Below are 12,724 nucleotides of genomic sequence, written 5' to 3' on the forward strand. Positions count from 1 at the left end.
AATAATAAATTAAAAAGTACAATTAATAAAAATAATAAATATATTAAAAATTATTGATTTTAAAACCCGTTTAAAGTATTAACATTAAAATTCGAATATAAATAATGAAAATTAATAAAGCAAAGTAGCATTATAAATTTATTAATAAAACTAATAATGTAAGAATTTTTTGATTTTAAATTAACAAAAAATAATTTTAATATTAATTTATCCATAATAAAGTTCGTGAATCGCACGGATCCCACAAGTGTTCATTATACTCGCTAGACTCATTTTTTTGGCATTACCACATTATATACAGCTCGATTCGGCCGGCGAGAGCGGGATGCGAAACGTCGCGAGGGGACTCGGGCCTTCGTCAGTCATGTGACCTATCGAAGACTTGGATTAGACGCTTTCTTCCTTCCTTCCCTCGCTAGTGGAGTCCGTTGACAACTCACAACTTCGGAGGTAATTCGTATTTCGTAGCGGGTTTTAATCAAGTATCAACTACGACTTGCTTTCTCAAACAGACATAGACAGCACTATCTGGCTATCTCTCTTTTGTCTCAAGTTTTATCGATCGCAGAAACTACCCCCCCTTCTCTCTCTGCGCCTAAATTTTCTCTCGAGGGGGTAGATTGGGTTCCCTGCAACGGAAAATGGCCGAAGAAAAGGACTCCACGTCGATTCCTCTAAGTCAATGCGGCGGTGGCGAAGATCCCGAAGATCCTGCCAAGTCTCCTCCAAATCCCCCCAACTCCTCCACTCGAAAGGTTAGTTTGACGTGTTTCGTTGTATCTCCTCTACTGGAGAACCAACCAAGAATATTCAATTTTCCTCTCTTTCTTTTCTACAATAAGTATTTTTTTTTTGTTTTTAAAACACTGGATTTGTATGTTATTCCTATCTTTGAATCTGATAACTTTTCTAAAATTGGAAGGTACCTTGTATTCTTAAACTACAAAATATACAATGTGGCTGTATTTTACTTGAGAAGGTATAGAGGCTTCTGGTCGGTTGTGCTTGATCAATCGAAGTGTAGATTTGCTAGGGCTGGGACAATGCTGTTCTAAGATTATTATCGTTGAAAGGTAGAAGGTGAGTTCCCGAAGAATTATAGTCGATGGATTCGCAGGGGTGGTGGTGCACATAAATAGAGATTGGAAATACATCTGAAGAAAAAGAGATAAAGGGTCAAGTAGTGGCAGCAATATATCAGTCTGTTTGAAAGAAGAGAGAATAGAATTAAGGCCCAGAAAGCGGAGCTTTTTTTTTATCTGCTTACATATGTGCATCATTTTTGGTATTAGGAGCCTGGAGCAGATTATGCTGTTTTTATGTTTCATGCATTTCTAGTACAGGAACATGATAAGAGCAATAGTATAAAGGCTAAAAAAGTTGACTTGAGAAGGGGGTTGGAGACGAACGGTTAATGCTTCGGAATGTAAAATTAATTCTAATGGTTATTTTTGGGGAACCTAGACCCTCCTTGGGTAGTATTCTTTTTTTAAAGAAACAAAGCAACTATTGCCAAAGTATGGCCTAACCACGATAGAGGAACGCAAATGATGCCGAGTTGTTGCTATTTTAGAAGGATAGATTACCTGTCAGGAAAATGCTAGAATCTTGCAAAATAAGGTGGTGATGTATCTTTGTGGTGTATGAGATGATTTATTTTGGAGTTCTTCATTGCCTTTGTAATTTTGAGATTTTGGAAGATGTATCCATTGGTCTCATTATCACGGTGATGTACTGGTATTGAGAGTGTTGCAAAATGCTAACCTTCCAGAAATCAATTGTAGTTGTGATTGCCTCAAAATAATTCCATTAAATTAAGCTTTGAGGGATAATCTATGGCAACCTGAATTTTTAGATCAGGGATTTGGGAATCAGAATCTGACATGTATCTGGGACTCTGATCTGGCAAATGTGTGTGTGTGTGTATTTACAGGACAAGGAAGAATTTGTTATGTATTCTAGATGCCCAAGATGGAACTCAATTATACCTACTTTTATAGGGGGTTGCCCCTGCCCACCTTTTTTAATATTAAATATAGATGCACTTAGGAGTGGAGACCAAGAGGTAACTCAATGTGACCATTTCTAGTACCTAGGTTCGATAATTCATGACAAAGAAGAAATTGAGAAGGATGTCACCCAATTAGAGTAGGATGGGCAAAATGGAGGGGTGCATCTGGACTTTTATGTGATAGGCGAATACCACTTAGATTAAAAGGAAAATTCTATAAATGAGTGCGTCAAGAAACAACATGTGCAGAAAATTAATGTGGCAGAATGTGATACTATAAAGGATAGGATTAAGAATGGAGTTTTCTGTAGGAACCTAGGAGTAGCTCCGTTAGGTGACAATGGAATCCATTGTCGCAGCCAGAATTGGAATCGGAATCAGAATCAAAATCTTTTTGAATCGGAATCAGAATGGTCTATTTCCATAGTTTGTTTGGTTCAGACAGGATTTGGAATGGGATTTCATTCCCAATGGAGGGGGAGGGAATGCCCATTCCCTCAAATGGATTCCACCAAGAATGGGAATGGGATTCCGATACCGCCCAACCAAATAGCTGAAGCGGAATGGTCCTTTCCTATTCCAATTCCAAACCCAAACCCCTATTCCCATGAACCAAATGGGCTCTAAGTTGGTTTAGATACATGCATAGAACACCACAAACTGCGCCTGTTAGAAGAAGTGACTTGTTATGCATTGAAGGGGCTAGAAGAGCTTGGAGTAGACCAAAAAGGACATGGTAGAAGTAGTAAGAAATGATTTAAGCACTAATAAATAGTAAGGATTGGCGAAACAGGATTTATGTAGCCAACCCCATATAGTTGGGATAAGGCATTGAATCATGGTTGATGACGATGATACATTTATCAAAAATTGGTGTGTTTTCTCATACCAAACTTGCAAGAAGAGGAATAATGCCATATGCAATGTGCCCCTCGAGAGTGTTGAAATTTGATATATGCTTGACAAAGAAATTATGTCTTTTTAGGTCCTTTAGGAGGGACAATGTAACACTACAGATTGACAGTTTCTATGGGCATTAAGAGATTTATCATACAGGGAGATTCTCTGGTTATGACAGATTGGATGGGGAATGGATTTGAGTGACTTCTGGAGAGCTTGTGGTTGAAGGGGATCCTCATAGCATAGTGGATTGGGCAAAGTCTAGGCCTAATTTTGGAGGTTCTTGTAAAATTCTTATTGATTATACCACTCTTTTTGTATAATTAGTAAAGTTCACTGTTGAGCAAAAGGGGAAAGGTTATGGAAGAGACAGGCTATTCCAGCAGTGTCTCTTCCAGCAGTTATCCATTGGAGTATTTGGAGGGTGAGGAATGCCTATTTTTTTTGAAAATTTACACAGCTCTGAGGAGGCAATAGGAAAGAGAGCAATTGGTACTTTGTTCTCTTGGCTCTGTTCATAAAGATTTTAATGGAGTACCCCATAATTTTTTTTTGACCAATAACAATGAATTTTATTAATGATTGAGAAATTCAGAATTACAAGGGAAGGAGCTAAAGAATCTTAACTCCCTACTGTCCAATGTACACCCAACCGTAGAACAATTACGAAACAGCCCAAAAGATAGAGCTTCTATTCACCCCCTGCCTAGCTAGCCCATCGCCAATGCATTTGCACTTCTTTTTATCCATGTACACTGAATTTCCATGGAGTACCCCATAATTCAATTGTTAAAGTGGAGACTCTGTTTATAAACTAGCAAGATTAACTGGGTTACACGGTTATATGGTCCCACTAGAGGGATCTTTAGTGTACATGGGTTTACACTTTGATACTTTGCCTTAATGAATATATTCACCTTCTAAAAAATTAAGAGAGGACATATATATCAAAATAAGAAGAGAGCTCAAACAAACATCCTGTATACATGTGTATATATGGTGTAAATGTGACTTGGCATTTTCTCTTTTACTTCATTGCCTTATTTTTCATGTTGATATGGAAAACTGGCTAATCACATGTTTATGCTATTGATCTTGCACTTCATCAGGCTTGCCTTGTTGTTCTTCAGAGTTGGGTCTCAAAAAAGTTCATGACTGGATGGTAATAAGTGCAGTTCTTTGGCATCCATTACAGTTTTTTTTCCCCAAACGTCAATTAAAATTATTTATCAAGAAAGAAAAGCCTAACTTCAAATTTTCATATGCAATTGCAGTGTAGTTCTTTTTCCTGTTGCAGTTACTTTTTTTGTTACATGGTGGTTTATCCAGTTTGTTGATAGTTTCTTCAGTCCAATATATGCCAGGCTTGGCATTGACATATTTGGTAAGTTTAGCTGGGATCTTTTGCCTCTTGGAAGATATATAATTGTGACAAATGGTTCTTGCTTTGCTGATCCAAAAAAATAAAGCTCTCGCTTTCTTTTCTTCATTCTAGGCCACTTGAACTAACAATGTTTTGTTATAAATTGGGCTCAATTTAATCAATTTAAAAGGAGATGCTAATCTAGTTCTATTGAATCTACGTGGGGCTTTGAGTGGCTGTTCTAATATGTTATTGGGGAAATTTTCCACGTGTACTTTGGTGAATGAATATGCATTCAGTTCTATGATGGGGGAGTTCGGGTTCATTATAATTTTGATGTTTTACTCCATATTGGCATTGACCTATCATGTGTACCTTGGTATCTATGTATATGTAGGATCTTTACCATGCTGATGTTTAGCCTAAAATGGGGAGTTATGGTACATTATAATTTTGACCATGGAGAAAAAAAGTCATTTCACATTGCTAATTATCAATTTTTTTTTTAAAAAATTGGTTTAATTCCATGAAGTTATTCAAAATCAATTTTAATTGTAATACATGCTTGCTTTCTATTTCTTTGATGCTCAAATTCCTCATACTTTCTCTTCATATAAAAATCTTCTAAATAGACTGCTTTGTGTCATTTTCATCTACACAACTTTTGTGGGACTTCGAGTATTGTAGAGGGCTTAAGTACCATGAAGCTGTAGGGGCCATTCTCTTGCTAGAAATTTTAAATGGTATTTGCTTTTACCACAATGAAAATGATAGGAGAATTTATGGCCATAACTTTAAGACGTAAGTCCCCTCAAGCAACCAGTCAAAGCAATTTGGTTGGGCCTTTACACTTCCCAAAATTAGAGCTTTCTGCTGGGAAGTATGCCATTTTTTTGATAAATGAAAAAAGAAGTTCGATACTAGTAAAACTCCGCAGAAAAGAAGATCAAATTGGCATTTGTTGCCAAACAAGCTACTTCCTCTGCAAGGCTAGCTATGAAACCACAATTAATTTATTAATCCACTATCTCTTTGAGCAGTATTTGGGAGCATTTCTTTAATTAATTTGATTGTAGGTTGCTCCCTCAACAGAGGTGGATGCTTTGTTCTAAACTAGCTTCTGCTCTCTTGGAAGGAAAGGGGGGAAATGTTATGGAGATGCATGTGATCTGCTATTCTGTGGATGTTATGAAAAGAAAGAAATACCAGAAATTTTCTAAACAAAAGCCAATCTAAAGATACAATAATATGATTGAGATTGGACTGACTAATTTATTGGATCAAGATTCTAGAGGAGTTTTCGTGCTTCTCTTCAGATGGTATCCTGGAGGATGGTTAGTAGTGGCATCTAGTTCTATGGAAAGTGTAAAAGTGCATATCTCTTGGTCCCCCCTACTCCAAGTAACATTATCAAGTCGATCCAAACATCTAATCATCTAGATTAGTGAGATGATTTATTTCTTTTCAATTGGTAAGAAAAATTTATTGGAATGACAAAGAAAAGTGAACAAGGAAATCAAAGAAAAACAAGAAGATCCAATCAAATAACAAGGGGCCAAAAGGAAAGGGGGAAAATATTGATAAAATAAAAATGGATCATAGAGGGGTGAATAAATTTGATGAACCTTGCTTGCCACCAGTTATCCTCTTAAAACCTCACATTGCCCCCTCCACTAATATCAAATTTGATATATATATATATATATATATAATCGACCCAGAACCAGAATTCTTTGGTCACTGGTGTTGGGTTAGCAGTTTGACCATCCAGTCCAAATAGTTCAGCCTGTGACGTTTTAAAATTTTTAAAAATAAAAATTGGCCTGAAAACTGTAGTCTAGATCGAATGGGTTGACAGTTTGACTGCCTGGGTCAGCGGGGCACTGAACGGTCAAACTGAACGGGAAAATAACAGTTTGGGGCTGAACGTGGATCCCTGGCTGGTTTCCGGACCAAATGGTCTGACCATCTGGGTCAACAGCGATTTTAAAACCTTGCTATGTTTGAAAGAGAGATTTTTGTATCTAAGATTTAAGCTCTACTTCAAAGATAAAACATATTGAGGATTTTATTTTATATTTGCAGGCCTTGGGTTTGTCACATCTTTAATCTTTGTGTTTTTTGTTGGGGTATTTGTTTCGTCATGGATGGGTGCCACTGTTTTTTGGGTTGGAGAATGGTTTATAAAGAGAATGCCCTTTGTCAGGCACATATACTCAGCCTCAAAACAAATCAGTGCTGCTATTTCTCCAGGTACCATACCATTATATTTAACTATTTTATTGATTATCCAAATTTGGTTTCTTTAAGGCTTTTACATGATTCATTTTTATAACTTCTACCAAGTGCCAATTAATCCACTGACTTCATATCAGTCTTGGATGCTTTAGGAACTGCAGAATATTACTATTTGTTGTTTGATGAGATACATTTTAATTCTGACTCTAAATTGTTGATTGAGTGGCTGCAATCTGGTAAGTTGGGAGCCTGGATTTATAGACATCCCATAAGGGAAATCCACAATACAACAAGGGAGATCGGTGCATGCTTCAAATGGACAAGGAGATCAGCTATTGGTTTAGCTGACACGTTGGCTAAACAAGGGAATGCGAGGGAGAGTATGTTCTGGGCAGTTTTGTAAGAAAGATAACTGGGGCTCAACACCTACTTAGGGGTTGACAACTGTACTTAAATCTGGAAAGTTATTTTAAAGTTATTTAATGAAGTTACCATTTCCAATAAAAAAAGAAAAAGATACATTTTAATTAAATGCTTTTCATTCCTATGAATGGTTGTAATCATAATGTTTTCTGTTGAAGGGTATTTATATACTTATCTATGTAACACAGTGACAGACTTTGTTGTGATTTCCATTGATATATGGCAGAAGTATTAGTACCTTGCTGGCATACCTGATGCTTCACTGGCATTATATGGCATCTGCAATCCATTCAGCCAATCAGTGTATACTTTGACTGTTTCTATGGTGAAATGGATTTGACCTCTCAAGTCTCAAGTCTTAAGATGCAAAACACTGTAGCATTGTGTGGTTATATAAACCAAAGAAGATCCAAATGAATGTAAAAACTATTTCAGAGAAATCCAACTGTTGGTAGTGAAAAGTTATCACAACCTGCTTAGGTCATCTTAGAACCTTGGATTGGATTTGTTGAGAATGATCAAAATTAGTCAGAATGCATTTTTCCTTTCTAATGGGTTCTCTGAGTTTGAACCATGAAAGAAGCACACACAAATGCACTTCTAGAGTCTTTTGAAGATCTTGAAGTTTCACTCCTGGGATACGTCCATGTGGATTAGCATTTTTTATCTTCCATTCCCATGAATGGATCTCTTTTTTTTTATTGACTTGTGGATGGCATAAGCTAGTCTTAAGTTGGGAATGCAAATGAAAAGGCATGTATTAGAGGGTCTTTTTTTCTCCCATCCTGTGTATTCTTCCTTCAGCAAGTTCCCGTAGGTTATGAAATAAAGAAAAGCAGTAATGAAATCTTACAATTAGTAATTTGAGGACATTTGAGCATGCGTAATCTTTGTGACAGAAAACTAAATATTGTGCTCAACCCCTCAATGCGGAAAATTATCAGTTCTCAGAACCCTAATTCATAAATGATCTTAACACATCTTTATCTTACTAACTTGAATTATTGCTGGTTTTGTTCAATCTCTTTATTAAATATCTCAACATGCTATTATTAAATTTTACATCTTAAGATTTATCTACACTGTTGCTTCTGAAAGGCATCTACTTCTTTTGTTTGCTTGGTTGTTTTTCCCTTTTTTTTTCTACCATAATAAAACCAGAGGATGCACCATATCGTGAGTTAAGTTCTGTTGCCTTGCTCAAAAGGGAATGCTTTCTTAGTTCATAGAAACTGATGTAATTGTTCCTTGTTGTCACATTTTCCTCTTTACTTGTGTGGATAATGGATATTGTGTGGAATAAGTAATTGATATAATTGACTTGGACTAACCTGTGGTTTAAGCTGACGTGGTATAATGCCTATTTTTCTCAGACCAAAACACAACTGCTTTTAAAGAGGTTGCAATTATTCGTCACCCACGTGTTGGTGAATATGCATTTGGTTTTATCACATCGTCCGTTGTCCTTCAGGTAGTTGCTAGATATATCATAAAATTTTTTGTGTTAAAATATTCTGGACTTGTTTATTTAAAGATGCTTCTTGAATTTCATATGATACCCAATTTTTTTGATTGTCCCATATTATTTATAGTATATCATGCCTGCCACTTCTTGTTTGCCTTTTTATTGGTCTAATGACTTTTTTGTTCATGCCAACTGTTGAGGGGATAACCTTGTTTTGGTATTGAAGTAATCCATGTTTCATCCTTTTGTAATAATGTAGTTGACATTATAATAGATGAAATCAGACATCCATTTGAAACAATTCAAGGTAGAAATGAAGTTATGTCTGGTTTCATGTGTTGGTTGAACTATCTTCTATTGTAAATGATCATTGAAAGTATGTGTCAATGTTGCCTATTGGTTTATTGAACAAGTTAATAATTTTTTATGCCTATAGAAGTTACCTATCTCTAAGCTAAAAGTGTTGTGCACATGCAATTTACATGGGGTGATGATCATTCTTTATTTCTGTTAGTATATTTACCTGTAAAAGGAACATATTTGGGTTTTCGAGGGAATACTTGCAATAAGAAACAAAGTATATTCTCCCTGCACTAAATGTGGAACATAGAGAAATTGGCAATTCATTTCCTCTCAAAATGTTCCAGCAGATAGTGAAAGGTAGTAACTGCAGCAAAGTGTCATGCTAAAGCCATGTGTTACCATCCATGGAGAATATTAGTACTGATGAAGGTACTAAATTAGTAAAAAGATGGATCACGAGTATAATTTCTTCTTGTTGTATAATGAGATCTCTAATTCACAAATTAATTCCATATTTCACAAAGCACATTGTGGACTAATTGTACACCCATTTGTACACTTCTCAAATGGTATGAAACTGGAAATCTGGACTTTATCCCTTTCTTAATTACTGACACGGAATTGGCATGGTTGTTGAATGTTGACATTTCTCTGTTGATCTGTCATCCCAAGATTGCTTTGAAGTAAACAGAGTGGGAAAAGTACGAGGAATTCTCAATGTGTTATCTCTTTTGCTCTTTTTGATTGTTTCTGCTTGCAGAGAGAGAATGGTGATGAAGAGCTATGTAGTGTTTATGTCCCAACAAATCATCTATACATTGGCGACATTTTCTTGGTCAACTCTGAGGAGATCATCAGACCAAATCTATCCATTCGAGAAGGAATAGGTATGCTTTTTTTTTTTTTAATTGGCTACAAGTGTTATCTTGTTGCCATGGTTATTTTGGTAATGGCGGTTTTCATTTCCAGCTTGTACTGTGTACTTTGTATTCATGTTTCATTTTTTTAAGGAAAGAGGATAGATTTGCACCTATAGCTTCCATCAAATGCTGTATAATTGCTTCTTTTCTAAAATTCATCAAAAGGGCTATCAACAGCTGGGCTGAACTGGATAGTATTAACCTGGAGATGATCTGAACACTACACAACCTAAATAAATGAGACCCGGGTTCTATTCGTTGTGAATAATGGTTTCCTTTCCAAGACCATGTCATATATACACATGTTTGGTGGGACTGACATCGATTCTTGGCCAATTCCATCGGTGCCAAATAAAAATGTATAGACATGGAACCACTTGTAACACCTATATATTGCTCTCATATCCTGTATACATGCACACATGTATCTATACTGGATCAGTTTGATGCCAATCTCAAACCATTCTGAAAAGTGATAATATTAGATAACAATTTGTAACTCTGACCCACTCCCATCTGACTTAACATCTATACTGGATTAGGTTGTTTTGTTGACTCAGCCCCTGCTTTACTGATTTCTCTGTTCCTCACTGGGAAGGAGTATAGAAAGCTGTCTGGTAACAGCTAGAGGGGCTGAACCGAATGACTTATTGCTTTGTTGTTTAGTGAATAAGTTATTTAGAAGATTGAAATCTCCTTGGGGGGTAACTCAATGTGACCTTTTCTGGTACTCTTGGTTCAATAATTCATACAAGGGAGAGATAGAGGAGGATGTCATCTAGCATTGGAGCAAGATGGGAAAAATGAAGGGGTGCATCTGGAGTTTTATGTGCTAGGCAAATTCCACTTAAATTAAAAGGAAAATTCTATAAAACAGTTGTAAGGCCAACTATGCTGTATGGAGCAGAGTGTTGGGCAAGGCAATCAAGAAGCATGTCCAAAAAATGCGCATGCTGAGATGGATGAGTGGAAAAACTAGGAAGATAGGATAGGTAATGAAGTCTTTGAAGGAACCTAGGAGTAGCTCCAATAGTTGACAAAATGATAGAAAATCAACTTAGATGGTTTGGTCACGTGCATGGAAGACCAACAACTGCACCTGTAAGTAGTTATTTGTCGCAAGTTGAAGGGGCTGGAAAGGCTAGGGGGTAGACGAAAAAGACCTTATCAATTTAGCCACTTGGCATCTTCCTTAATGACTGAAACTAAAATTGGGTTGATTACTATAAACTCAAATATCTTATGAAAAAACCCATTAATAAAATAATTATATAATATTTTGATTATTTTTAGTTTAGTTTATTTAATTTTATGGGGTTTTTTTATTCCCCCGCCTCATAAATTTTTATTGGTTTATACAGTTCGGAGCAGTGACAGGTGGGGGAATCTATCAAAATACAAGGGGGTGGGGGTGGTACTGTATCATAGGTGGGGGGTTTTGGTAAATAGAACAAAAAAACTAATAAAAATTTACGAGGTGGGGCAAACCATAAATTTCCCTTACTATTCAATATCTAATTGCAATCTGAATTCAATTTAAATCCAATATTATATCCGATGGATAAGATCTGATTTGAATTCAAATATAAATGAATCAAATTTGGATCTTCCTATATGGCTATATCTGATTTGATTTGATCTGTTTGCAGCCCTAAACTAAACTCTTTTGACAGAAGAAGCATAAAAATTTGACAAGGAAAAAAAAAGGTACATAACCAAAATATTGGTTAAAAAAAATCTGAAGAAAAAGTGCAAACAAATTTGGTTGACAGCTTTGCTGGCTACCATGTAATTAGGATTTTTGGTGGAAGGCTGTCTGATCCACCAAGAGGGCCGTCTTATCCATTTGACATCCTTTTTTGAACACTTTCCTGTTTCATAATCTGCAATTTAAAATTTTCTAATTCTAGGTCTGTAAATTTTTTCATTTGGTTCCAGTAGGAGACTATATTATATGGTTATAAGGGTATATAATTTAATTCGGATGCCTTTCTCAATAATTCAGAGATCATAGTTTCTGGAGGTATGACAATGCCACAAGTGATATCTCCCCTAGAAAGGATTTCTCGTCAGGCCGATCGGATCCCTCTCAACAGAATAATATAATATATGGCATTAGCATTTCAGGTAACTCTAGTCTCTAGTTTCTGTTTCATTGCTTCAGTTGCGAGTATGATAATATCTGCTTTGAAGCTTGTCCTCTTATCTGATGAGTGATGATACCGATGCTTATGTAGTTTCTTTATGGCAGGTTTACAGGGTTAGAATATTACAAAGTCATTCACTTCTGTAATTGATGGGAATTTCCTTGGTGGGTTCATTTTTTTTTTTTTTTTTGTGCATTTCTATATCTTGTTGGATGTTGTATCATTTATCATATGTTTGTAGTGTAGAGGATAGTTAAATGTTGGAGTCGATGTTTTCATTGCTCGTGTAGAAATGTTCTGTTTAATCCCCAAACCTCCCTGCTGGAGAAGAAGGAAAGCTTACCAGTTACCACTGAATTCTGGATAGTAGTATTCTCACGTATTGCTTGTAATCATTTGTGGGATGAGCCGCGGTTCCATATTGGTCATTGCAGCACTAACTGCTTAGCCTAGCCAAATTCGGCTTCAAACAGATTGTATCAAATCATTTTTTTATTTTTTCTGTTGTTCCGAAGCAATGTTTTAAAAATCGACCTGAGGTTGAACTGTTTTTTCTCTGGGTTGGTATCTTTATCTTCCACCTTAATACCTTCATTCTTAAGAAATGTTGCATAGAATTAGATGGTGTGCATAAACTCCTAAGATGTAAGAGCTGGGAGTAGGATTGGGCATCTCTACTCAGAACAGGAGTTTATAATCAAGGGCAAAAATACTAAGTGAGAGTGAGAGAGAATACTATGCACAAATATCAATATATATCTATACTATGTATTAAAGTGCGAATGAGTATCCCTGGCTTATGGAGTTTTCACTGGACAATAAATGCACCATCTTTCAAGTTTAAATTGGAAAACAAGCAAAGGCAAGATTGCCATTTTACATATTCATTTAGTACTGCTTATTTGATTGAAAAGACACAAAAGCACTTCTTTTATTCAGTAATTGAAAAACAAA

The 12,724-nt window shown here is 36.0% G+C and overlaps 1 protein-coding gene across 3 annotated transcripts; it reads left to right on the forward strand.

Annotated features, from left to right (window-relative positions):
* Window positions 1-245: 245 nt before the first annotated feature.
* On the forward strand, window positions 246-12,127 carry LOC148851553 (protein LIKE COV 2-like). 3 transcript variants are annotated; one of them, XM_088944695.1, is made up of 9 exons: window positions 257-450; window positions 569-755; window positions 4,021-4,073; window positions 4,186-4,295; window positions 6,360-6,527; window positions 8,309-8,406; window positions 9,464-9,590; window positions 11,629-11,750; window positions 11,875-12,127. In XM_088944695.1, the coding sequence occupies exons 2-8, from the start codon at window positions 642-644 to the stop codon at window positions 11,727-11,729; spliced, it is 771 nt and encodes a 256-aa protein (XP_088800821.1). In that variant the 5' UTR covers window positions 257-450; window positions 569-641; the 3' UTR covers window positions 11,730-11,750; window positions 11,875-12,127. The 3 variants fall into 3 exon arrangements, with proteins under 3 accessions (XP_088800820.1, XP_088800821.1, XP_088800823.1); XM_088944697.1 differs by having other exon boundaries at window positions 279-450; window positions 554-755; XM_088944694.1 differs by having other exon boundaries at window positions 246-755.
* The last annotated feature ends 597 nt before the right edge of the window (window positions 12,128-12,724 follow it).

This window comes from Nelumbo lutea, chromosome 5 (assembly GCF_056320005.1).
Source record: "Nelumbo lutea isolate HS-2025 chromosome 5, American lotus-T2T, whole genome shotgun sequence".
In the NCBI taxonomy this organism is placed as follows: domain Eukaryota; kingdom Viridiplantae; phylum Streptophyta; class Magnoliopsida; order Proteales; family Nelumbonaceae; genus Nelumbo; species Nelumbo lutea.

What these genes read in the sequence shown, in the direction of transcription:
- LOC148851553 (XM_088944694.1), top strand. Translation starts at nt 642, where the DNA reads ATGGCCGAAGAAAAGGACTCCACGTCGATTCCTCTAAGTCAATGCGGC. An exon ending in CCAACTCCTCCACTCGAAAG is followed by an intron (nt 756 to 4,020) that starts GTTAGTTTGACG and finishes GCACTTCATCAG; the next exon opens with GCTTGCCTTGTTGTTCTTCA. An exon ending in ATCCATTCGAGAAGGAATAG is followed by an intron (nt 9,591 to 11,628) that starts GTATGCTTTTTT and finishes TCAATAATTCAG; the next exon opens with AGATCATAGTTTCTGGAGGT.